General features: G+C 44.0%; 1 protein-coding gene across 1 annotated transcript in view; it reads left to right on the plus strand.

Moving 5' to 3' along the window:
- LOC117374674 (protein shisa-6-like) overlaps window positions 1-27,926 on the plus strand; it is an 86,902-nt gene that overhangs the window by 11,460 nt on the left and 47,516 nt on the right. The window contains exons 2-4 of the mRNA XM_055223770.1: window positions 2,179-2,327; window positions 9,823-9,918; window positions 15,282-15,341. Of these exons, the coding sequence (XP_055079745.1) occupies window positions 2,179-2,327; window positions 9,823-9,918; window positions 15,282-15,341 (305 nt within the window). The remainder of the gene's footprint in view (window positions 1-2,178; window positions 2,328-9,822; window positions 9,919-15,281; window positions 15,342-27,926) is intronic.

The following is a 27,926-nucleotide window of genomic DNA, read 5'->3' on the forward strand; positions in this document are numbered from 1 at the left end:
TGTTTTACTGTTGACTCAATGATCAAATATTAATGTGTAACACGGAGCTCGGGTTTTGAAGTTTCCCGTGTCTGATATAAATATATATGATGTAATCTCGTATTCACAGTAACGTACGACTCTGCTGTACAAACGTGTGGACAAAAACGCATGGGATTCTTCAGCGTCGTCTGTTCGAATGTGAAACTCTTCTTCATCAATAATAAACGACACGATCGCACTTTGATGCCTGGACTGTACAGACGGTGTGTATTTTGTGATGTGGGTTGATCTAGTTGTTTGGATGTTCTGTAAAAAGCAGCGTTCATGTCCTAGAATTTGATGATGTTTCAGATGAAGGGCTGGGGTTTGGATAAATGGACAGTTTTTGAAAGAAATGTCCAAATTTATGATCCAAAAACGTTGATTCTTATGGTTTTTTGTTGTGGGATTGGCTCCACAAACTCGTCATCTTAATCTAACGTTTTTTTCTGAAGACAATTTATTCGTTTTTTAATTTGTTTTTTGTTTATTTCTACTGACAGAGCGGATGTTGAGCTTTGTACGAGTTTCAGTTTCATGTGGATAAGCTCAGGGATTCAGTCAAACAGCAACTTCTAGACTCTGTGCAGGTTTGGATGTTGTGAATTTGCAGAAACGGGAAATTAAACTTAAGTATTTAAAGAGTTTTAGGAGTATTTTGATCACTGTGTACTATCACGTGCACCTGAATAATATTATTTTGAAGTGGCAGTTGCTCTTGAGTAAATGTTTTGATTTCTCTTCCTCTGATTACACTGAACAGTTTGTGTTTTTACTCCTTAAATAAGTTTCAGTGTCACTGATGATGCACAGATTTATATTATACACAGTGTTTGAGGCAAGTAGCTCCGTGACCCGGTTCAGACCTGGTTCAGACCTGCTTCAGACCTGGTTGAAACCTGGTTCAGATTTGGTTCAGACTTGTTTCAGACTTTATTCCGACCTGGTTTAGACCTGCTTCAGGCTTGTTTCAGACCTAGTCCAGGATTGTTTCAGACCTGTTTCAGACTTGTTTCAAACCTGGTTCAGTCCTGCTTCAAGTCCTGCTTCAGATTTGGTTCAGTCCTGCTTCAAGACCTGCTTCAGATTTGGTTCAGACCTGCTTCAGATTTGGTTCAGACGTGCTTCAGTCCTGGTTTATTTCTGATTTAGTCACAGTTTAGTTTAACCTGTTGTGGTTTGGAGCAGAGTTCAAACTGTTTTTTAAATAAATACGACATAAAATCTAATAGAAAACCGGGATCAACATGTGAAAAAGATGAATTAACTGTGTCATATCGTTACCTCCTCCTCACTCTCAGCTCAGTGTCCTGTACGGCTCTATCCCTCTTTCTGAAGTACTTTATTTCGGTCTCTTTCTTTAAGGAAAAAAGGCAGAGGGCGTCGTAAGTGTGTCAATGTCGCGCGGCCCGCTCCAGTCACTTTGAGAAGCACCAGTTTTATTAATAACCTCAGGACGAGCCCATTCTTTAAGGCACAGAAACGACCTGCTTTTATGTGACGATGATCAAGGAGGCAGCGCACGGCCAGCTACGGGACGGGGCTAAACCAGGACTAAACCGGGGCTAAACCAGGTCTGAACGAGGGGCTGAACCAAGACCAAGACGCAAAGGAAATCCAGCAGCACAAAGGAGGACTAAACCAAGACACGAGGACTAAACCAGGACTAAAACACAAGGGACAGAAATGACGTGTTTTTACTGTGACGTGGATCAGGCGCCACTGCAGCAGGACGGAGCAAAACAGGACTAGGACTAAACCAGGGCCAGACCAGACTCTAAATCAGGGACTAAACCAGTTCTGAAACAAAGCCGTCAGAAATTCATGAAGCTTTAATGAACACTTAGATACATGTTTACTATAGTCAAAAGTAATATTTTAATGTGAGTCGTTTTTGCTGTATTCACCAGTAGCACTCCCCCAATTTGAGCTACTCCCCAAAGGATTAAAGAACTATATTACCCTGAAATATTCAAATTTGATGTATCTTAGTGTAAATGTGCGTGCTGCTCTCCTAACTATCCTACAACCGCTTTTATAGTTTAGTAAAAGTAATTTGGAGGACCCTGCTGAAGAAATTAGGTTGAGTTCACGTGACATCACAACATTGTACATTATTATTATTGTTTTAAATGAACTGTTTGTGTTGCGTTTCAGGGCTCTGGCAGACATCATGCGGCAGCAGGGCATCTCCCAGTACGAGCACGACGACATGGCGGCTGTGGACGGCTCTCCCAAAGACGAGACTCCGGTCAGAACCTCCAAGAACCACTACACGCCTGTGCACAGTAACCACGGCAACCACGGTGAGTCCATCCGTTATACACCTGTGCACGGTAACCACGGCGACCACGGTGAGTCCATCCGTTATACACCTGTACACGGTAACCACGGCAACTTCACTTCACACCTGCGCACGGTAACCACGGCAACCAGGGTGAGTCCATCCTTTATACACCTGTGCACGGTAACCACGGCAACCAGGGTGAGTCCATCGTTTAAACACCTGTGCACGGTAACCACGGCGACCACGGTGAGTCCATCCGTTATACATCTGTGCACGGTAACCACGGCGACCAGGGTGAGTCCATCCTTAATACACCTGTGCACGGTAACCACGGCAACCAGGGTGAGTCCATCCTTTAAACACCTGTGCACGGTAACCACGGCAACCATGCAACTACGGTGAGTCACTACTAATGAATTTAAACATTTTCAGGAGCCTATGTTCATGGTCACGTTTAGGTGTTTGTTTTTCAATCAAAACTGGTGAGAGTGAACTGAAAAACTGTTGGCTAATAGTAGCTCAGCTGTGACCATGATGTTATTTGAGAGGGACTTGTTTAACAGCACAAAATCAGCCAAATGAAGCTCATCGACGCTAGCAGTTATAAAGGCTAATTTGGCACCAAGTTACATATTTGGAATTGTGACCATGAGTGTCATAGCAAAACAAAGAGCCAATCAGGAGCCAGGGTATTGAAGATAACGCCTTTTCCCTCTTGCAGCGTCGGTTTAGCAGGGACCAGGCATCAGTCAGACTGTTGCTAACACTAGAATGAGCGACCTTGGGGAAAGATGGCACATGATTGAACTGTTATTGATGTTCATATCTTTATATTCAGATGAAATAGAGAAATAAAAACACGGGGATCATGTAGAGTGGGCTAATACGAACATTTTGAGGTCAGAATGATGATCCTGACAGCAGCAGTTGCAGAGAGAGGGCTGATGTTTTGATTTTTTCAGTAGAAAGTGAATAGGAACCAGAGGAAGCTCACTTTCTATTTGGATCGTGGTTTGCTCTGCCCATCGATATAACATTGATTTCTTTGTATATATACAGTCTGTGCTCGCTACACTCACCACGGCAAAATCAGTTTTTCAGGACTTTGGACTGAACTGGGACTTCATTAGAGCTAAACCAAAGCAGGACTACATCCAGACCTCAGACCGGGTTCAGACCTGGGTTTTGTCCTTAGTCCCGTTTAACTTTATTGTTGGTAAAAGTCAGCTGCAAAGGAGGTCTCTTTTAAAGGTTTTTTTCTTTTTAATTTTTATTCTTATCGCTCCACACTTTATGTCCTTATCATAAAAACATAATTGAGGTTCTTATCTTTAATTTTTACTGATAAAAACAGGTCATTTTAAAGGCTGATTTTCACTTCCAGGCCAGACTAGACTAGACACTTCCAGCACTTTACAAAGAAATGTAGACTGGACCTTGATTTGTCTCTGTGGGGTGAGATGGACATAAAGGACGGATTAGTCAACCGGCTGTTAATGAGGTGAAAGACGTTTGATTATGTTCTAAATGAATCAGAATAAACAATATACTCAACTGATAATTAAACTTCAGGATTAGAAGGTTTTAAACGGAATAAGAACAGATTTGTATTTAATTTTTCTTATTTTGGAGTCGAAATGACTTACGTGTGATCTGCGTGTGGGGTTTAGTTGTACATCTGATCTGCGTGTGGGGGTTCGGTTGTAGAATCCTCCTTGACCTGGATCTGCCCTCCTCCGAGCGGCTCTGGGGAAAAGCTAAAGTGCTCCTCACTCCTCTTCATTTCACACAAGGACAAACAAAGCTCCAAACATGGACACATAGAGAACAGCAAAGAGGAACCAAAGACGACCCGGGTCCAGGAGGGAAATCAGTTCTAACTGACTTAGGTCGTTTTTACACATGTCAGCGGCTCTGTGCACCGACCTGTGCGCTCTAGATTTATTTGTGTTTACTTTTCTTTTGGGTTGGTCTTGTTCACAGACACCGCGACATCATTCACCCCAAACACACACCATGAACTACACCAAGACTGGACCAAGATTACACCAAGACTACACCAAGACTTGACCAAGACTACACAAAGAGTACACCAAGACTACACCGAGACTTGACCAAGATTACACCAAGACTTGACCAAGATTACACCAAGACTTGACCAAGATTACACCAAGACTACACCAAGATTTCACCAAGACTTCACCAACATTACAAAGATTACACCAAGATTATACCGAGATTACACAAAGAGTATGCCAAGACTACACCAAGACTTGACCAAGACTACACAAAGAGTACACCAAGACTACACCAAAAGTACAACTAGACTACACCAAGATTACACTAAGACTACACAACGAGTACACTAAGACTACACCTAGACTTGACCAAGATTACACAAAGAGAACAACAAGACTATGTGGTGTTTTTTTTCTTTCACCTGTGGCTAAAGACATAGTGACGACTACACGTGGAGGAGTCGGGGTGATAGAGTAGAAAAAGGTTTTGGAACGACACACAGGCAGACCCAGATACACCTGCGCAGACAGACCCGGGCTCACCTGCGCAGACAGACCCGGGCTCACCTGCGCAGACAGACCCGGGCTCACCTGCGCAGACAGAGGCAGGAGGAGACTGTTGCTGATATTAAGTTGATCCAAATTGCCTCATCAGACGAATATGTCAAACACCAGCTCAGCAGCACTCATTCACAGAAATATACAAAATCCGAGCACTTTTAAACCAAACTCCAAGCACTTTTACTGTCACACTGACTCTGTAGGTCAGCCACGTTCACACTCCACTTGCCCCGCTCCAGAGTGTGGGTGGAGCCACTCGGAGACCTGTTTTTTGAAGCGCTCTCGAACCGGCCGTTTACTGCAGCCTAGAGTGTGACTGTTGGGTTCACATTGGCCCAAACACACACTTTTATGTCGATCTCACAAGTGACAGTGTGAAAACGACCTTTGACCTCGGCAGGTAGAGATGCCAGACACTAAATCTATCTTATTTTGCTACCAAACTGTGTATATGGTGTTTTAATATTATTGTCTACTGTTTTTAGTCATTTTTTTCGGCAGTTATTAAAAAAAAAGGATAAAAATGGGTGTGTCCTGGCTTCAGCGGCCACTGCACTTTGTGGTTGTGGGCGGAGTTTAGGTGTTTAGACCCATTTTAAAGACAGAGTATGACAGATTTGACAGATTGTTTGTGATAAAGGAGTAGATGGAGACGCTGAGGAGGCTGGTGGTTCTTCTACTGTGGTGGAGATGGGAGGAAAGAGAGGATCATCCTAAAGGGACATGAGTCTGGTCCCTTCTCCGTCCGTCTAAACATCAAACGAGGTTCAAACATGGCCGTGTAATCAGATTAGTTTATTTCAGTGATGCGTGTGAAGCAAAGGAGCTCATTGGTCAATTAAAAGAACAGTTTAGTGGTTCTCTCGTTGATTGTTTGACATGTTTTCAAATACATAAGAAAAGATTGTGTACCGGCCCTTTAAAGCCTGGTGCACAGCTAAAATATCACTCTTTGGTATGGCTCTTGTGGCAGATTTAGAATGAAGACGGCTGCCTCTTTAATAGCCCAATCTCATTCAGAACCCATAGAAAATGTTGTATTTTAGCACCATAATTTCAACTGCAAACTCGCCCCTCTTCCCCCATAAAGAGTCCCCTAAACGGTCTATTCTCTGAACAAAATGGGACAGAAAACCATCTTCTCCAAAACAAAACAGAGAGAGGAGGAATACACGTCTAATGAAACGGCAGAGCAAGAGCCAGAGCAGCTGAGGCTACAACACCGCGCTCACGAAAAGACAGAGAGATCAAGTCTGACTAGTCTACTACAAATAAATTAGCCCAGGAAAAACAGACAAAAGGAAGGAAATTGGATTGTTGTCCTGGGATTTCAGAGTGTAAGATGAATCGGAATCGAATCAAAATCTCAATTTGAACGGACACAAAGGCTGCAATTTTTGAAGTACCATACTGTAATTTCCTCAACAAACAACAATATGTCCTGTCGTTTTCTGCATAAAAACGGCTAACGCTATAGTTTAGATCTGTACAATTGCAATCCTTGTCAGAAAAAAATAGAAGAAATATATATAGAGTACATGTTTTTTCCCAAATTCTTCAGCCCTACTTTTATTTGTGTCTATTTCACCTTCAACAAGGGCCTGTACCTGATTTTAATTCCTTTATAGTTGAAATAAATTGACTTTATATTGTGCAGTGTGTCATAAATGCAGATAACTGAGAAAAAAATGAATAAAAATTGACTAAAAGACCTTCCTTCCTCATTCTCTGAGAATAAAAATGATTTATAATTAGTGTATTTCGACCTCATGAGCTGCTTATACAATGTAGCTGTGCTGGAGAAATGCACTTCAAAGCCGGACAGCGCCGTAACAGGACTGCTCTGAGCTCAAACTTTGGTGTAAATTGCAGTTGTTTGTTGAGTGTTCAGTTTCACGCGGTGAGTTTGTGATTGACAGAAACGTGTGCGCACTCCGACAGAAGCTAGAATCTGCTCTGGCCCATGTCGGATCAGCCCGGTTCAATTACAAAACGAGCGGATAAGAAGAAGGGAAGCAGAGTCCAATCATTTAGAGCAGAAAACAGGCAGAGTACTGCAGAGGGAGGAGGAGAGAGGAGGATTAAAGACATGTACAACACCTTATTCATGCTTTTTATAAAGAGATAGACCTTAGAGCAGGGATGTCCAAACTTTTCTCATTAAGGGCCACATATAAAAACACAGACAAAGCTGAGGGTCGATTGAGGGCCATAGACTCGTCGCCAGTACAGTGAATACTTCAAATCTGTTATTATTACAAGTTAGACTGAACCACTAGACCTTTATTCATACTTACATCCTCAATGGGACACATTACATATTTGATATGGGCTTGTTAAAGTAGATTTTCTGAAATATACAGTAAAAAGTTCTGTTTAAGGTAACATGGGCCAATTCACCTGGAAGCTCGAGGGTCAAGAAAAATTGGTCTGAGGGCTGCATTTGGTCCCCGGGCCACAGTTTGGGCATGCCTGCCTTACAGTGTAGTAAAAGCCAAAGGTAAGTTGACAGATTTAACTTTGACTGTGCCTGGGACATACTTAATATAAACTACTTACATACTCTTCATCAGACTTCCTCGTCTTACTTTTCATGTGACTTTCGTGCGTCTCATTACCTCCGTCTATCTCTTTCTTTTCATCCCTGTTAAAATGTTTTCCATAGTGTCTCTTTAGCAAAAGTGTCTCTTGTTCACTGCTCTATGTCACGATCTGTTTGCTCTCCTGCTGTTTGCTGTGCGCGCTGCCCCACTGTTTGAGAACCACTGGTATAAACCAAGCATGACCCAAAGCAAACGAAGGAAACAAAAAGAACAACAGACTCAAAGCAAACAAAGAAAACAAAGAGAACAACAAACCCAAAGCAAACAAAGAGAACAACAGAGCTAGCCAGTAGGCCCATTAACCCTATAGCAGCGGATGCTATCATCGCCGATAGACGTGCGGTTGCGGACTTTCCATTACCGCAACTCCACAATCATTTAAGCTATTATGTAAATTCAAACGGCATCTCAAAGCAGAGGCATGGGGCTCTTTAAATATGTCACTGTCATTACGGTACTGTGCCTCTGTTGTCCCTCCAAGATGACCAATCAGAGCACAGGGGCCACGGGGATTTTCCCAGTCACTCATTCGATGCGTCAAAGAAAAAATAAGGATGGAAATGTAAAATAGAGGTAGTTGTACATTCTGATACTTCCTTTAACATGATTTTTATGGTAAGAAAGAATAAAAGTCTATAATGTGCTCAGTCCTTAAAGGGTTACGGCTGAATGACTCATGTCTCAGGCACAGTGCACACTTAGTGAAGCTCAATAGACCAAGACCACGGACAGAAACTGTAAACAAAAGCTGCTTCCAGTTTCAATGTAGTTAGCTCCTCCCTGCAGACAGATAGAAGACAGTTTCCACCAGCAATGTTGACAAAGCAGCTTGGATGAGCAGCGAAACTTTTGGTCCAGTTGACAGATTTAACTTTTGGCTTTTACTCTGGATCAGACCTGGACGACTGAGGGATTACACAGACTTTTCTTAGAGCGCATATGACAGATTTCACTAAAACGTTAATCAAAGGTGCATGTAAACTTAGGTGTAATGTTCCACAAAACAGTGACATTGTAAAGGAAACAGAACTTTGTAATCTCCATGGAGACAGAATCAATCAAACCATGCATTTGTTTGTATATATGTTTAATGCTTTCCTGTGGGATATTCCAAACAAAGCCACATTTTCATAAAACAAGCAGATGGCGGATAACCTGAGTAACGCCAGAGTGATTATTGTGATTAATATATGCGGCGCTTTGAATTGAGTTCTACACATTTATCAGTCTGGAATGCGTGTCGGGATGGCGATTGGGAAAAGGAACGTCATGAATACTCCGAGCTGATTGGTGGAAGTGGAACACGCCGAGAAATCAAAGTTTAGTTAAATCCAGCTGAGAGAAAAGCGTTTCCTGTTCCCTGAAATAGTCTGGATTTCTGATCAAATAAGCTCAGGTACATCTGTTGACATACGTTTGTTTAGGCTCTTTTGGATGCTTCACCTTTGGCTCCGCCCACATCACAATGCTGCGCTGTGATTGGTCTGAACCACCGTACAGTGCACATTTATTACGAAATGCTGCTTAAAGATTTACAAAAGCAATAAAACCGGTAGTCACCCCATTTACAACCATAGACTGTTTACATAAATGGCCGTAGCTAACCTGCTAACCGTCGCGTTCCAAACAGGAAGTGAGCATGGGCACGCTTCCGGCTCCGATTCACTTCACACACTCGTCATTTTGGTCTTAAAATATTCGTATTAACCCACTCTACACGATCTAGATATTTTTTATTTGACTATGTTGTCCGCGAATCAAGATTTGAACATTAATAACATAAAATTCAGTCGCCTTCTTTCCTCGAGGTCGCTCTAGCTAGCATTAACAATAGCAAAAGCCAAAAGTTAACTCTGTCAACTGGATAAAACGTTGTAGGAGTGAAGACATTTCGCTGCTCATCCAAGCCGCTTCTTCAGTTCTGGTCAGATTATTGGTGGACACTGCCTTTTATTTGTGTCCACGTTTTGTCCAGTTGACAGATTTAACTTTTCGCTTTTACTCTGAATCAGATCTGGACGACTGAGAGATTACGCAGACAGCACTAGCGATAGATTTGACTGACAGTGTTGCTAAGCGCTTTCTCCCTGCTAAACCAGTGTTGCAGGCGACAAAGGGCCGCTACTTTCAATAGTCTCTCTCCTGATTGGCTCTTTGGTTGCTATGATACTCACTGTCCCTATAACTGCTAGCCTCGATTAGCTTCATTTGACTGGAGCCGAACGCCGTGGTGAACGTCACACTCACTTAATCCACTTCTTTACACAATCGATGTTAACAACAAAAATCGTTACGTGTCTTTTAACGTTTTCTTCTCTTCTTGTCGCCGCAGGGCATTATGGGAAAGAAAACCTGCTTTCTGGAGGACAAGACATGCACAACTTTATCTCCTCTGGATTTGTGACGCTCGGACGAGGACACTTAAAGGGTAAGTCTCCTCCGTTTGGCAGAGTGGTTGGCTGTGGGTTAGACTCCTGATCTCTCGGAGTGGAGTGTGCATAAACCAGGACATTCTGTTGACACATTTTAACTGTTACAAAAAAAAAATACTTGAAAACTGGGACACGGCTGATTTCGCTGCGACCACAGAGACCTCCATCACTGCAAAACAGATTTATGTTTAAACACGACTGCAATAAACATGACTGCGTTTTAAGTACTTATACTACAGAGGGAGTATTAACTGCTAACACAACATATTCAGATCACCGTGTTTCATTTGATTGTTTTGAAAATGACTGGCTTCTATCTCACCGAGAAATAATTCAGCTGGAGTTTTCTGCTGCTCGAATACACGGAGCAAAATCCAAAAAACATTCTTCACTGGTTTAATTTACAAGCCAAAATCGAGAATATATCTATAAATCTGAATATATTACGTATGTGTTTTTTTGTTTGTTTTTTTTTGCACTATATGGATGCTTCTGTCAAACTGTATATTCATGAAAGATACTGTCGTAACGCTCGGCACAAGGGTGGACCAAAGATACAGAACTCGGGGAAGGTTTACAGTGTTTATTTACAAAGTGAAGAACAAACTTGGAACAAGTGATGAATCAGGAGCAGGGCGTGGGAAACGGAGGATGGTACCGGTAGAGTAGCGCTGGGTCTGAGGCAGGAGAACGGAGCAGGTCCAGGGAACAGGAGCAGGATCCAGTGGAGAGTAACGTGTCCAATTTTAGCAGAATCAAAAACAAGACGAGCAAAAAACAAGAGTTGAGCCAAGCATGAATACCACTGAGGTACGCGGACGATCTGGCGCTGAGTGTCAGGTCCTGGCTCCTCTTATTCTCCTCAGGTGCGGCTGATTAGAGATTTGCCCCAGGTGTGCACAGGAGGAGCCCAGCTCTCCGCCCCAGCTCCAGACTCAGACACGTGACCAGAAAGCAAAAGTACACAAAATAAGACAGAGCAGACCAGGATCATGACAGATACGCAACATGTCTACGCTCAGATCTTTTTAATGTAATAAATATGTATAACGCAATTTCTGCTGATGTCTTTTGATGGAGGAAAGTTATATTATATGGAAGGAATTCAAACCTGGATGGGATTATTTTCATTATTTTGCTTCTTATATTATTATTATTAGTAGTAGTATTGCATTGTATTATTTCTGTATGTTTATTTTGTTTTTATTGTGCAATTATTATTATTATTATTATTATTTCTATATGTTTATTTTGTATTTCTTTTGTCTTTATTGTGTATTTATTATTATTTATTTTGTATTTATTTATGTATTATTATTACTACATTGCATTATTTCTATATGTTTATTTTGGATTTATTTTGTCTTTATTGTGTATTTATTATTATTTATTTTGTATTTATGTATGTATTATTATTATTATTACAACATTGCATTATTTCTATATGTTTATTTTGTATTTATTTATCTGTACAGCTGCAGTTGAGAACAATATTTGAGTAAAAATTTGATCACAAAAAAAAAGAAAAGGCCATAATCACAGAAAACAGCGCTTTGACATATTTACTGTTTCACTTTCTTTTCTGATGCTCTGAGTCTCCTCTCGTTTTGCTCCCTGCGTCACTCCCCCTTCAGAGCGCGATCACAGCGCAATCAGCTCGCATCCCGCTAATGAAACGACTGCACATTGCGTCAGGTTTGTGAAGTTGTAGTGTATTGTTTTGTATCGCGTTACAAACTTACTATGTTCCTAGGGTAGAAAAGGAAGTAACACGACCCTGGATGTAAAAAAAAGGTAAATAATAAGCGGCTTGTTTAATAATGAAGTAAATGAGGGCGTCACAATAAACATAAACTTAGAATTACACAGAAGATTAAAACTACACAGTCTCAAAACTAACTCAGAGTTCTGTAGGTTACAAGACTCTACGAGGTTTAAAGTTCACAGTATCACAAGTCACAAGTGCGTTTAGTCTGAAATCCAGCAGGGGCGGCAGGGGGCGGGTCCTTTTAAGCTGCCACAGGTGGAAAACCAGGACTGACCAGACTTTGGATCGCCGCTCCGACCACACGCAGGGCTCTGGAGTCAATCAGGTGCTAACTTGAGGAGCGCGCCCATGGAAGGAGAGGTCCGTGGCCTCAGAGTTTTTGTATATTTATGGAAAATTGTTGTACAGGGAACATAGGTGACGGTTCGTGGGCTGAACATTGGACCGAACTAATGCTAACTGGAAGGAGGGTTCGAAAATGTCCCGAGAAAGATCCACAGATTACTCAAACGTGCATGGATGTGTCGTGACGTCTGACAGGAGGGACCAAAAAGACAGAACTCGGGGAAAGGTTTAACAGTGTTTTCGGTGAGTTGGGAGCGGGGTGTTTGTCGTGGTCCAAGGATGAAGCGTGAGTAGCAGAGACTGAGACGGGACGAACAGAACTGGTAGAGAACAACAGGGTCAGAGGTGGGAGAGCTGAACGGGTCCAGGGAGCGGGATCACAGAGATACACGGACGATCTGGCGCCGAGTATCAGGTCCTGGCTCCTCTTATCCTCCCCAGGTGCAGCTGATCGCGGATTAGCTCCAGGTGTGGACGGGAGGAGCCAAGATCTCCGCCCCAGCTCCAGGCTCAGACACAGAAGGGAGGGGAAAAAGACCCAAAAAAAAGCAGGACAGACTGGGATCGGGACAGGATGGCATATAAAACCTCTTCCAGCAGGTTTTTGGTAGATGGTAACATGGCAGAAAGCTTTATTTTTAGTCCTGGTGTGGTCCCCGTTTCGTCATTATACACAGAAGTAATTATCACGGCTACTTTTCCACCAAGCAAATAATTAGAGAAGAAACTTGTCATTTAAGCTGTTAAATCTGAGTTAAATCCTGGTTTAATCCTCCTTGTGCTTACATAATGACTTTCTCTTAAATGGACTCACATTTCCTGAGCGCTGGTGTGGTGTTGATATGAAACATTATTGAAGACATAGATTTGATTGACAGCTGTGGACAAAGGCCCTCAGACAAACCGCTTCACAGCTCCAGGAAAAAGTGACATTTCTTCACAAAGACTTTAGCATGAATCAGAGCATCGTCATAGCCCAACTGCTGCTATTATTCTTAATGACTAACCACCTGTCAATCAGATGGGAGACCTGGTTTGGTCCTGCTTTAGACCTGGCTTAGTCCTGGTTTAGACCTGATCAAGTCCTGGTTTAGTCCTGTTTTAGACCTGGTTTAGTCCCTATCATATCATCGTGGCCCAAATGCTGCTGTTATTTCTAATGACTAACCACCTGTCTTGATAGGCCTGATTTAGTTCTGGTTCAGTCCTGGTTTAGTCCTACTTTAGTCCTGCTTTAGTCCGTGTTCAGCCATTGTTTAGAACTGGTTCTGTCCTGGTTTATTCCTGGTTTAGTCCTGGTTTAGTCCTGGTTTAGTCCTGGTTCAGCCCTCTTTCAGTGCTGGTTTAGTCCTGGTTTAGTACTGAATTTGTCCTAGCTTAGTCCTGGTTTAGACTTGGTTTAGACCTGCAACCGTGGTTTGGATCTGGTTTAGATCTGATTCATTCCTTGTTTGTTGCTTATTTGAGTTCTGGTTTATTCTGGGATTTTGTACATTAGTCCTGGTTCAGTTCTGGTTTAGTGCTGGTTTAGTCCTGGTTCAGCCCTGGTTCAGCCCTGGTTTAGTCCTGGTTTAGTCCTGGTTTAGTCCTGGTTTAGTCCTGGTTCAGCCCTGGTTCAGCCCTGGTTTAGTCCTGGTTCAGCCCTGGTTTAGTCCTGGTTTAGTCCTGGTTTAGTCCTGGTTTAGTCCTGGTTTAGTCCTGGTTTAGTCCTGGTTCAGCCCTGGTTCAGCCCTGGTTTAGTCCTGGTTCAGCCCTCTTTCAGTGCTGGTTTAGTCCTGGTTTAGTACTGAATTTGTCCTAGCTTAGTCCTGGTTTAGACTTGGTTTAGACCTGCAACCGTGGTTTGGATCTGGTTTAGATCTGATTCAGGCCTTGTTTGTTGCTTATTTGAGTTCTGGTTTATTCTGGGATTTTGTACATTAGTCCTGGTTCAGTTCTGGTTTAGTCCTGGTTTAGTCCTGGTTTAGGTCTTAGACTTGAAGTGCCTCTCTCTTCACTTTATCGGCTCGTCATGTTTTCTCACACTTCTGCTCCCTGGACTCAGGCCAGTGTGTTTTTTTCTTCAGACCATTGTCCTGGTCGGAAGAAAACAGGACCAAAACAAGGACTAAACCAGAACTAAACCAGGACTAAACCCAGACTAAACAAGGCAGTAGTATCTGTAGTAGCAGCAGGAGCCGTAGCCAAACCCCACACATCTTTTGAATGGTTGTTTTGGCTCCTCTCCTCCTCTTTCTCTCTCTTTCCCTCACACTTTGGTCTCTTGTAGTAGCAGTAGCTCATAGTGTGGAATGGACACGTTGTTTTCTCCACAACTCCCCTGCGTCTCTCTTCTTTTTTTCCCAAGTTTTTTTCTTCACACTTTTATCTCTGGATCTCAGCCTGAGTCTTTGTCCTGAAACAGTCCCACATGAGACCAGCTCGGACTGTCCTCACTCCGGTGTCCCTCTCTTTTTCTCTCCCTCTGTACAACCAGAATTTATGTCCTCATTTCAGATTGTTTTGTGCGGGACAAATCTGCTCTACTGCGGGGTAAACTTGGTGTATCGCTTCTAGTTGGAGGCCTTTGCGTTTGAGGGCAGTACTGGGAACATTTAAACCTGTGTCTTGCATAAATAGACAAATTTGGAGCTCACGTTTTTGTCCAAGAATGTCTAATGTCACACAGAAACATAGAGAAAGTGTCCACAGTCAGCTCCAGTCTCTCTAAAACCTTCAAATCAGGCTAGAAATCTACGGGTAATAATGGACTGAGACTTGAACTTTAGCAGCCACATGAAATCAATAACATCTGCAGCTTTTTACCGTCTATAAAACATGTCAAAAATCAAAGTTACACTGTCAAAACCAGACGTAGAGAGACTTATCCTGCATTTGTCTTCAGTAGTTTAGACAACTGTAACGTTCTGCTCACTGGCCTCTCCAAACGAGCCTTAAGACAGAACAGGACATCCAGAACACTGCAGCTCGGGTCAGGACTAGAACCAGGAAGTACTTCACACATGTGTCCTGTGGCTCAGGTCTCTGGCTCCTGTGGCTCAGAGACTTTAAAGCAGCTCAGTGTGAACAAGTCTCTCCATGGACCAGCACCAAAGAACATCTCCCACATGAACCATCTGACCGTTGTGATTATTTGTTTCTTATTCTGTAAATCACTTTTGAATTACCTTGTGTATGAATTGTGATGTACAAACTCGTCTTACCTCGTCTCTGTCCATCACTAATTCTCTGTTTGTCCCTCCGCAGCTCAGCAGTCGGTGGATGAGACGTCGTGGCAGGGAGATCTGGACATGCCCCTCTCCTACGGTATGTGCGCTCCTGTACACGCACTATACACACAATATACACACAATATACACACACTATACACGCACTATACACGCACTATACACGCACTATACACGCAACATACACGCACTATACACGCACTATACACGCACTAAACACACACTATACACACAATATACACACAATATACACACAATATACACGCACTATACACGCAATACACACACACTATACACGCACTATACACGCAACATACACGCACTATACACGCAATATACACGCACTAAACACACACTATACACACAATATACACACAATATACACACAATATACACGCACTATACACGCAATACACACACACTATACACGCACTATACACATGCAATACACACACACTATACACACAATATACACACAATATACACACAATATACACGCACTATACACGCAATACACACACACTATACACGCACTATACACACGCACTATACACACAATATACACGCACTATACACACAATATACACACAATACACACGCACTATACACGCACTATACACGCACTAAACACGCAATACACACGCAATATACACGCAATATACACGCACTAAACACGCACTATACACATGCAATACACACGCACTATACACGCACTAAACACACAATATACACGCACTATACACGCACTATACACACACTATACACGCAATATACACACACACTATACACGCACTATACACACGCACTATACACGCACTATACACATAATACACACGCACTATACACACGCACTATACACGCACTATACACATAATACACACGCACTATACACACACTATACACACACTATACACACACTATACACACACTATTCACACACTATACACACACTATACACACACTATTCACACACTATACACACACTATTCACAGACAGAGGTTTTACTCTTTTTGTGTTGTTGTGTTGCAAAAACTTAATCAAAACTTAATCAAAATGGTCAGATGTTTTGGTTTAAAGTTGGTGCTTGGGTTGATTTGAATCTTTGACGTTTTTACTCTTGGAGCAGATCTCGTGTTTTATATTTAATCTGATTTGTTTTGAAAATGTTCTTGTTAAATTTATGAATTGATTTTCTTCATTATTTTGTTTCATCCTCATATTCTCACATTTCTGGTGCAAATGAATCAAAAATCAAAGCTCCAAATTTTAATGTTTGATTTATATAACGTGAGCCGTGGAGCAGAAACAGACTTCATTTGATTTTTAAATGGATAAGAACCAGATTTTACTGAGGTGTCTTAAAGTTTGATGTTGGATCTGTTAGTCCTGGTTCAGTCCTGGTTTGGACCTGGTTTAAACCTGATTAGTCCCTGTCAAATCATCATGGCTCAAATGCTTTTATTCTAAATGACTAACCACCGTCCTGATAGGCCTGATTTAAGTCTGATTTAGTATTGGTAAAGACTGTTTAGACCTGCTTTAGGCCTGCTTTAGACCTGCTTTAGTCCTGCTTTAGTCCTGCTTTAGTCCTGCTTTAGTCCTGCTTTAGTCCTGCTTTAGTCCTGCTTTAGTCCTGCTTTAGTCCTGCTTTAGTCCTGCTTTAGACCTGCTTTAGTCCTGGTTTTCAGTTTTAAACTCATGAAAAACAGAACTAGGTCATTTGAAATAGTTTAGTCCAAAGTCACTTACCTCATTCATTCATTGCATCATAATTATTCACCACAATGAGTTCATAAGTGCTTTTCACTAGCATCCTAACACGCACATCCTGATTTTCTGACAATAAAAGGGTTTATATTTAGATGCAGACAGTAAACAGTGCACTTATTTTAACCTTAAGAGCTGTGTTTACAATATATCTCCACACAGGCAAATACTCAAATACTTGGAAAAGTCGTGCAGGGTCTTTAAATTATACAGCGTTGGAGAAACTTCATTAATGCGCGTCTAATCAAAATGCTAAAATATTTTGGTTAAAAGTTGATATCTTCTCATTAGCGGAGTTCCAGTGCTTGGGTTGATTTGAATCTTTGACGCTTTTTTCATTCGTGGTGCAGATCTCATGTTTCATATTTGATCTATTTTTGTTTCATCCTCTCACATTTCTCGTTCTGGTCCAAATTAATCAAAAATCAAACACCCAAATTTTAATGTTATTTTAATGTTAGATTTATATTATGTGAGCCGTGAAGCAGAAGGAACGTTCATTTGGCTTTTAAATGAATAAGAACCCGGGTTTATTTGGGATTTTGTCTGGACAATTCTCAAACTGTGGTTCAAGAGTCACTGATAGGACTTAGAGATACCACATCAAAGCTTTAGACACCTGAGTCCTGGTTTAGTCCTGGTTTAGTCCTGGTTTAGTCCTGGTTTAGTCCTGGTTTAGTCCAGGTTTAGTCCTGGTTTAGTCCTGGTTTAGTCCTGGTTTAGTCCAGGTTTAGTCCAGGTTTAGTCCAGGTTTAGTCCAGGTTTAGTCCAGGTTTAGTCCAGGTTTAGTCCAGGTTTAGTCCAGGTTTAGTCCAGGTTTAGTCCAGGTTTAGTCCAGGTTTAGTCCAGGTTTAGTCCTGATTTAGTCCTGGTTTAGTCCTGATTTAGTCCTGGTTTAATCTTAGTTTAGTCCTGGTTTAGTCCTGGTTTAGTCCTGGTTTAATCTTAGTTTAGTCTTTGAATATTCCTTGTTAAGACTTGGTTTCATTAATGTTTAGTTCTAGTTTAGACCTGGTTTAAACCTGGTTCAGTCCTGGTTTAGACCTGGTTTAGTCCTGGTTTTCACCATATTTCCTCAGCATTCTACACATTTATTATCATACATTCTATAGAGCTGCATCTGAAGTGTCCTTGGCCCCTGATTTAGTCCCGGTTCAGTCCCGGCTCAGTCCCGGCTCAGTCCCGGCTCAGTCCCGGCTCAGTCTTGGCTCATTCCTGGCTCATTCCTGGCTCATTCCTGGCTCATTCCTGGCTCAGTCCCGGTTCAGTCCCGGTTCAGTCCTGTGTTGACCATATTCCGTTTCCTTGGATGTTTTCTACTTCATTGTGAGGCTCCTGTGAAGCGTCCGTGGCCGTACGTCGCGTCCATATCGTGGCGTTCTCCTTGCCCCGGGTGCGTTTCCATATCAGATCTCGTCTCAAAGTGGAGATTAGAATAAAAGCAGCCAAGAAACGCAAAAAACACTGGACCAAGGGAATCCAGGAGAGAAGGGACAATAATCTCACAATCAAAAGCACATTAGCAGTCACAGTGGCACCTCAGAGCAGCAGCAGCTTTAAAACACTCACCCTAAAAACACCAGCTTTGAATAGGAAATGAGCCATTATCTGATCTGGAGGCATCAAGTTAAGTCCTGGTTTGGTCCTGGTTTGGTCCTGGTTTGGTCCTGGTTTGGTCCTGGTTTGGTCCTGGTTTAGTCCTGTTCTAGTCCTGTTCTAGTCCTGTTCTAGTCCTGTTCTAGTCCTGTTCTAGTCCTGTTCTAGTCCTGTTCTAGTCCTGTTCTAGTCCTGTTCTAGTCCTGTTCTAGTCCTGTTCTAGTCCTGTTCTAGTCCTGTTCTAGTCCTGTTCTAGTCCTGTTCTAGTCCTGATTTAGTCCTGGTTCGGTCCTGGTTCGGTCCTGGTTCGGTCCTGGTTCGGTCCTGGTTCGGTCCTGGTTCAGTCCTGGTTCAGTCCTGGTTTAGTCCTGGTTTAGTCCTGGTTTAGTCCTGGTTTAGTCCTGGTTTAGTCCTAGTTCAGACCTGCTTTTGTCCTGGTTCAGTCCTGGTTTTGGTCTAGGTTTAGTTCTGGTTAGGTCCTGATTTAGTTCTGGTCTAGTTCTGGTCTAGTCCTGGTTTAGTCCCGCTCTAGTCCTGGTCTAGTCCTGGTTTGGTCCCTGTTCAGTCCTGGTTTTGGTCTAGGTTTAGTTCTGGTTAGGTCCTGATTTAGTCCTGGTCTAGTCCTGGTTCAGTGCTGGTTCAGTCCTGGTCCAGTCCTGGTCTAGTCCTGGTTTAGTTCTGGTTCAGTTCTGGTTCAGTCCTGGTCTAGTCCTGGCCTAGTCCTGGTTCAGTCCTGCTCTAGTCCTGGTTTAGTTCTGGTTCAGTTCTGGTTCAGTCCTGGTCTAGTCCTGGCCTAGTCCTGGTTCAGTCCTGCTCTAGTCCTGGTCTAGTCCTGGTTTAGTCCTGGTTCAGTTCTGGTTCAGTCCTGCTCTAGTCCTGGTCTAGCCCTGGTTTAGTTCTGGTTCAGTTCTGGTTCAGTCCTGGTTCAGTCCTGCTCTAGTCCTGGTCTAGTCTTGGTTTAGACCTGGTTCAGTCCTGCTCTAGTCCTGGTCTAGTCCTGGTCTAGTCCTGGTTCAGATTCACTTGGTCACACGTGCTCTTACCCAGAATGCCGAGGGATTTTCGGAGGCATTCAAATGGAGTTAGCTCAGATTAGCCTTATCAGCCGCGCACCTGTCGATTTACTGTGAGAGGGGCCAAGGACGGGGCGGACCGGACCAGAACTCAACCAGGACTAGACCGGAGCCAGGTCCAGAGCCACGTGAGGGTCTTATAATCGGAGGGTCCATTGTTCAGGGACAAACGCAGAGATGAGTTTGAATGGGACAAGTGCGGGGACAAAGACGGGGACAGAGACAGATCAGGTTTGATTCGGTCCAGATGTGGCTGATTATAACAGTACGGGACATTTTGACTTTTTCATTGTGTTTTTCTCGGTCCAGCTCCAAAACAGGATTAAAGCAGGACTAAAGCAGGACTAAAGCAGGACTAAAGCAGGACTAAAGCAGGACTAAAGCAGGACTAAAGCAGGACTAAAGCAGGACTAAAGCAGGACTAAAGCAGGACTACAGCAGGACTACAGCAGGACTACAGCAGGACTACAGCAGGACTAAAGCAGGACTAAAGCAGGACTAAAGCAGGACTAAAGCAGGACTAAAGCAGGACTAAAGCAGGACTAAAACAGGTCTAAAGCAGGACTAAAGCAGGACTAAAGCAGGAATAAAGCAGGACTACAGCAGGACTACAGCAGGACTAAAGCAGGACTAAAGCAGGACTAAAGCAGGACTAAAGCAGGACTAAAGCAGGACTAAAGCAGGACTAAAGCAGGACTAAAGCAGGACTAAAGCAGGACTAAACCAGGACTAAAGCAGGACTAAAGCAGGACTAAAGCAGGACTAAAGCAGGACTAAAGCAGGACTACAGCAGGACTAAAGCAGGACTAAAGCAGGACTAAAGCAGGACTAAAACAGGACTAAAGCAGGACTAAAACAGGACTAAAGCAGGACTAAAGCAGGACTAAAGCAGGACTAAAACAGGTCTAAAGCAGGACTAAAGCAGGACTAAAGCAGGACTAAAGCAGGACTAAAGCAGGACTAAAGCAGGACTAAAGCAGGACTAAACCAGGACTAAAGCAGGACTAAAGCAGGACTAAAGCATGGTTAAAATATAAATACTTTTACATATTTTTTATGGTGTTATATAAATATGTGTCCAGCCTTTTCTTTATTATCGAAATGAAGTTCGAGATGTTTTTAATCCGCACACAGAGCTCAGTCCTGTTCTGTCCCAACGGAGCAGAAAAACTACAGTGTCCACATCACAGCCTGAGGACAGGACTGTCCTCACACTGGACAGGAACGAGGGAGGGTAATGGTTTAGAGAGAGAGAGGAGAGAGGGAGGAGAGAGGGAGGGAGGAGAGAGGAGGGAGAGGGAGGAAGAGAGAGGGAGGAGGAGAGAGGGAGGAGGAGAGAGGGAGGGAGGGGAGGAGAGAGGGAGGGAGGAGAGAAGAGGGAGGGAGGAGAGGAGAGGGAGGGAGGAGAGGAGAGGGAGGGAGAGAGGAGAGGGAGGAGTAGAGAGGAGGGAGAGAGGAGAGGGAGGAGAGAGGGAGGGAGGAGGGATAGGGAGGAAGACAGGGAGGAGGAGGGAGGGAGACATGGAGGAGGAGGAGAGAGGGAAAGGAGGGAGAGAGAAACAGTTTCGTGAAGGAGAGAGAAAGATGAAGAGAGGAGAGATAGAGAAGGAGGAGATGAAGGGGTAAGGAAAGAGGAGAGGAGGGGGGAGGAGAGAGAGAGACAGTTTAGTGAAGGAGAGAGGAGGGATAAAGATGGAGAGAGGAAATAGAGATGGAAAGAGATAGAGAAGGAGAGATGAGATGACGGGGTAAGAAAAGAGGAGGGAGTAGCAGATGAGGAGAGAGAGGAACAATATGGTTTTGTGGAGGGAGGAAGAGAGGTGGGAAAGAGGGAGGAGGAGGGAAAGAGGGAGGAGGAGGGAGAGTTGGAGGAAAGAGAAAGGAAGGGGGGAAACAAACACAGGAGATAAGGAAACATTATGAACAATACACATAATGGTTTAGTGAGCGAGAGAGAGGAGGAGAGAGGAGGAGGTAAGGAAAGAGGAGACAAAGGAGGAGAGGGAGGAGGAGAGAGGAGGGAGAGGGAGTAAACAGAGAAATGGAGGAGAGAGAAAGAGGGAGTGGAGAGGGGGAGGAGAAAGAAAGAAAAAGTCATGAGGAGGTAATGAAAGGAGACATGAGGGGAGAAGAGAGATGGAGGTGCTATTATTTGAGAGCTGGGGGGTTAAGAAAAGAGGAGATAAGGGAGGAGAGGAGAGGAGGCTGAGCTGGTACAGAAGGAGGAGGAGAGGAGAGAGCAGGAGGGAGGAGGAGAATTGAGGGGGGTAAGGAAAAGATAGGGAAAGAGGAGAGAAAAGACAGGAGGGTGGGGAGTAAGGAGGAGAGGAGCAACGAGGAGGGGACAAGGAGGCACATATTGAAGGAGGAGAGGAGGAGAAAGAGGGACAGAAGAGAGACAGATACAGAGAGAGGGGGAAAGCAAAAGAGGGAGCAGAAAGGAGGAGAGGAAGTAGAGAGAGGAGGAGACAAGGAGGCACATAGGAAGGAGGGACAAGTCAAGCAAAGGAGATGAGACTCAAGATGAGGAGGGAGAGCTAGAGGGAGAAATAAAGGAGGTGCGAGAGAACAAGGGGAAGATGAGACAAGGAAATGGAGAGAAAAGAAGAGGAGACATGGTTGTAGGGGTGGAGGGAATGGAGGGATTAGGAAAGGAAACAAGGAAGAAGGGAAGAGGAGGAGAGGAGGAGAGGATGGAGAGCTGCCCAACTGTGAAATTAATTGAAGTTGTGATCCGACTCCGAGGGGCCGCGGACCAGAATTTGGCTTGAGGAGAAGACAGGAGTCGACAGGAGAACAGAGGAAACGAGAGAGGAGAGGAAAAGAGAGGAGCAGAGAGGAAAAGAGAGGAGAACAGAGGAAAAGAGAGGAGCAGAGAGGAAAAGAGAGAAGAGAGGAAAAGAGAGGAGAAGAGAGGAGCCAACAGGAGAAGAGAGGAAAAGAGTAAAAGAGAGGAGTTGACAGGAGCAGAGAGGAGAAGAGAGGAGTTGACAGGAGCAGAGAGGAGAAGAGAGGAGAACAGAGGAAAAGAGAGGAGCAGAGAGGAGCTAACAGGAGAAGAGGGGAAAAGAGAGAAGAACAGAGAAGAGAGGAAAAGAGAGGAGCCAAAAGGAGAAGAGATGAAAAGAGAGGAGAACAGAGGAGAAAGGAGGAAAAGAGAGGAGCTAACAGGAGGGACAGAAGAGAGATGAAAGATGAGGGGGAAAAAGAAGGAGAGAGATGGAGGAGGAGGAGAGACATACACACATGGTTTAGTGAAGTGAAGACAGGAGCAGATTGGTAAGAGAGGGATGTGAGAGGAAGGGAGGAAGAAGGAGGGAGGGAGAGAGAGGAAGGAGATAGAAAGAGGAGGGAGGGCAAAGTGTCAGTGCAAACCCGGCGCCTCGAGCAGAGAAACAGGAGGTGGATAATGACACGATGTCCCACACTGCACCTCCTGTGTCTCTGTTCTGGGTCAGAGCTGCGGTGCACGGCCCTTCGGCGATGTGGGCCCTCTGCGGCGGTCCGGGCCCTCTGCGGCGGTCCGGGCCCTCTGCGGCGGTCCGGGCCCTCTGCGGCGGTCCGGGCCCTCTGCGGCGGTCCGGGCCCTCTGCGGCGGTCCGGGCCCTCTGCGGCGGTCCGGGCCCTCTGCGGCGGTCCGGGCCCTCTGCGGCGGTCCGGGCCCTCTGCGGCGGTCCGGGCCCTCTGCGGCGGTCCGGGCCCTCTGCGGCGGTCCGGGCCCTCTGCGGCGGTCCGGGCCCTCTGCGGCGGTCCGGGCCCTCTGCGGCGGTCCGGGCCCTCTGCGGTCTTAAACATACAATAAAAGCTCATACGTTAACATTCTGGGTCATTGTACTTCGGGCGTCTCACCTTCTCCTCTGTTAAGTAAATGATTAGCATCTGATTGACTCGAGCGCTCAGTCCTCACGGCGTGCGGATTATTCTGTGCACGGACGGTAAGTTAGAGCTCAGCCGCGATTTCTGAAGAGTGAGAATCTGTCTTTAAACGAAATGGAGGCTTAAGATACAACGACGATACGACTAAATGACAATAGTATAATGACCCGGAATAAGGAACTGTGAATATATGGTGCAGAGGAGGAACAGTGATGATACAGAGGAGGAACAGAGAATACATGGTAGAGAGGAGGGAGGGTGAGTATATGACGCAGAGGAGGGACAGTGCACATGTCAAACTCAAGGCCCGGGAGCCAAACGCGGCCCTCCACATCATTTTATGTGGCCCTCGACATGGTAAATTAAAAGGTATGATGGTCTTAACATGTCATTTTATCAAGAGATATGTCGTTACGCAGCCATATTTTTTACATCTATGCAAATTAATCTGCAATATTTGAAACTTGAATAAGTAATAAATACAGAAACAGTTAATTAACAAGTTAAAAAAGAAGTTACATCTATTTTACGTCTGGCCCTTTGAGGACAGCCATTTTGGTGATGTGGCCCTCGGTGAAAATGTGTTTGACGCTCCTGGTATAGAGGAAGGACAGTGAATATATGGTATAGAGGAGGAAAAGTGACTATGGTGCAGAGGAGGGACAGGGAATGTGGTGCAGAGGAGGAACATACGGAGGAGGAACAGTGGTGCAGAGGAGCGACTCAACAAACCAGTATTCCAAACCATTAACATTTGATCTGAATAGTTCACAAAAATGAACTTATGTTGAGATTTAGACCAAGACTAAATCGTGTCCACAATTTAATACATTTTGCTGAGTTTTAACTTTAAAATTCCATAAAAAATACAGCACCTAAGCCTTTGTTTCATTCTATTTTCTTTCTGAAATCCTGAATTACAAACACACAAATCGTTACTTTTGCACATCATCCAAATACTTCAGTGTGGACAAATCTTTCGTTGGGTAAAATGAGTGAATTTGAGGAGGAAAAGTATTTAGATTTCTGTAGTTTTGACTAAAGCTGCAGCAGGGACATCAAATTGAAAGTGGTTCTGGTTGATTTCAAAAACATCGTCTTGGATTCTCAGTTCTCTCGCAAAAAAAAAAAAAAAAAAGTGTAGAGACAAAACACAAACTTGCACAAACTGTCTCGTCTCTGAACACCTTGACATGAAATGCCCCAAAAACTCCGCTCCTGTCCTTGGTCTCTGGTCTTCGGTTTGGACATATGGACTGACCGCAGAGCACGGACCACAGAGAGTCTTATTGGGCCCAGAGGGTTCAGTCCCGGTTTAAGTCCGGAGTCCTGCGGTTCTCAACGTGCGGCTCTGGCCCATTTAATGTCCAACCAGGCCAAAGTCCAGCGGGACCCAAACCAGAGGGCAACAAACTCTGAGGACGTGACACTTTAAAGAAATGAGTTAGACCTTTAGGAGACATTCTGATTTATCCCAGTTTAGTCCTGATGTAGAGTCGGTTTAGTCCTGTTCTAGTTCTGGTTTAGTCCAGTTTAGTCCTGATGTAGAGTCGGTTTAGTCCTGTTCTAGTTCTGGTTTAGTCCAGTTTAGTCCTACTTTAGTCCTTGTTTATTGGTCCCATAGAAGAGTCCTACATGAGTCAGGCTTTAGTCCTGGTTTGGTCCAACATTTAGTCCAGATTAAGTACAAACTTTAGTCTTGGTTTAGTCCGTGTTAGGATTTTCAGCCCAGTTAAGGTTTTTTAGAATGTTTTGCTTGAATATATGATACAGAGGAGAGGGTCAGAAGGAGCAGAGGATGCAGAGGGTCAGAGGATGCAGAGGATACAGAGGGTCAGATGGGGAAGAGGATGCAGAGGGTCAGATGGGGCAGAGGATGCAGAGGGTCAGATGGGGCAGAGGATGCAGAGGGTCAGAGGATGCAGAGGGTCAGATAGAGTAGAGGATGCAGAGGGTCAGATGGGGCAGAGGATGCAGAGGGTCAGATGGGGCAGAGGATACAGAGGGTCAGATGGGGAAGAGGATGCAGAGGGTCAGATGGGGCAGAGGATGCAGAGGGTCAGATGGGGCAGAGGATGCAGAGGGTCAGATGGGGCAGAGGATGCAGAGGGTCAGATAGAGTAGAGGATGCAGAGGGGCAGATGGGGCAGAGGATGCAGAGGGTCAGATGGGGCAGAGGATGCAGAGGGTCAGAGGATGCAGAGGGTCAGAGGATGCAGAGGGTCAGAGGATGCAGAGGGCCAGATGGGGCAGAGGATGCAGAGGGTCAGAGGATGCAGAGGATCAGAGGATGCAGAGGGTCAGAGGATGCAGAGGGCCAGATGGGGCAGAGGATGCAGAGGGTCAGAGGATGCAGAGGATCAGAGGATGCAGAGGGTCAGATGACACACTTTTGTTCTGTGAAGTGTCTAAAATACCACGACCTTAAAGAAAACTGTCGCTTTGTTCAGCTTCATTATTTAAACATGGCGTCCTCCATTTTGTCTGGAGTTTCTTTTCTTTTTTTTATCGATGTCTTTTTAAGCACGCTTCAGTTTGACATTTACTGCGTCGCTCACTGTCCATTCTTCAAACGTGAGACTCGCCAATTAGTCCGACAGACTGTAGAAAAACAGGATGAGGGAGGGCGGGAATATCGACAAAATGACACAATATTTTGGAATTCTTCAGACAATAATCGGATCACAGTTTTACAATCTCTCAGAAATGTGCGACACTGAGCCTGTAAACGTCTTTTTTAAGGTTCAGTTATCGCACAAACGTGATAAAGACGGATTGCGTAACTTTTCAGGTGGGAGACTTACGCCATACGCCATACCTCATACGCTCGTCTCCATGGAGATGTCATAGCTTAGCCCGGAATGTTGCGCAGCATGACGTTAAACTTATGTGTCTGTGGAGTCAAAAAGTGATGTTACAGTCAAGGTACAGGCCAGATCTGTGGAGAGGCGACCCCACTCTCAGTAAGAATAAATGTTTTTCCAGGTATTTTTCAGCTCTAGAATAGATGTTTAATGCGATGCTGCGGAACATTTCAGGCAAAGCTATTACATCTCCATGGAGACGAGCAACTGGTTGACCCTCCATTGGAAATATCACACGCATTTTTAATTATTGGATTATTATTTTTGCAGCTTTTTTTGATTTTTGATGCAAATTCCTGGTTGTAAACAGCAGAAAATTGTGAATGTTTCCAGCTCCAGTCCATGTGAGGAAGGGCATCCGGCTTTATTGTACGCCCATGACAAAAAAGGATAAAAACATGAACAAAAAGTGTATTGTTGGTGTTGATTGTCCAACAACAATCAACTAAGCCCCGCCCCTTTTTTCGACTAAGAAAGGGGCGTGGCAAAAGCTCTCGAAACTATTATGTATTTCTATGTATCTGACCCCAACTGCACTCACAAGCTGAACGGAAACTCATGCAAAAACTACAATTTATGCAGAAAAAAGTGATAAGAAACACTGTAAATGTATAAAGATATGAAACTTCCTGAGCTGAATTTACTTTTTTACACATAAATACCAAAAAATACCCAAAAACTCACCCACTAACATCTCCTTTCTGCATCCTTATAATCTAAATTAGTCTAAATAAAACTCTTTTACCTCCAAAAACGTGCCTGATCAGAGCAAAAAGACTCAACTACATTTAAATTCAGATATAATTATTGCTTTATACTATGCGTACATTAAAAAAACACTTTTAATCTTGTTGTTGTGTAATTACCTGCAGCCTCAGACAGAGCGGCTGAATATATGAGGAGACTCGTGTGTTTGGGCCTAAATCCACGTTTAATCCCTTTAGATTGGAGTTTTTTTATCTGCGTCGTATTAACCACAGACCGACACTTCGCACGGGCAGGACAGAGGTCAGACTTGAATCATTTAATGGTCCACTATGTAATGTTTTCTGTTTATGTGCTTGTTTCCATGGAGATGTTGTTGCTAAGCATGGAGTATTTCACAGAATGGCGTTAAACCCATTTCCATGTAGCTACAAGTCACACCTGTGGAGAGGCGACTTCGCTGATAGAGTATAAACACACGTCCTGTACTTTTTGAGGACATTTCATTGACCTTAACCTATTTGAATCCATTTCTGAACTTTAAACCGCGTTGTTGATCTAATAATAAAGTTTTTATGTAACGAGGACCTGGTTTTTGTCCCAGTCGGTGGTTTTCAGATTCAAGAATTTGATGATGTCATGTTCCCAGACGAGGACACGAGGCAGGTTTCCTTATTGAGCGTTTGCGTCCACACGAGTCTCTCAGATTCTGGACGTGGTGTTTACTGCACTCAGAGACGTGATACTCATATCCCTGTACACGTGTGATCAGAGTATCCTGG

This window comes from Periophthalmus magnuspinnatus, chromosome 8 (genome assembly GCF_009829125.3).
Source record: "Periophthalmus magnuspinnatus isolate fPerMag1 chromosome 8, fPerMag1.2.pri, whole genome shotgun sequence".
NCBI classification, from domain to species: domain Eukaryota; kingdom Metazoa; phylum Chordata; class Actinopteri; order Gobiiformes; family Gobiidae; genus Periophthalmus; species Periophthalmus magnuspinnatus.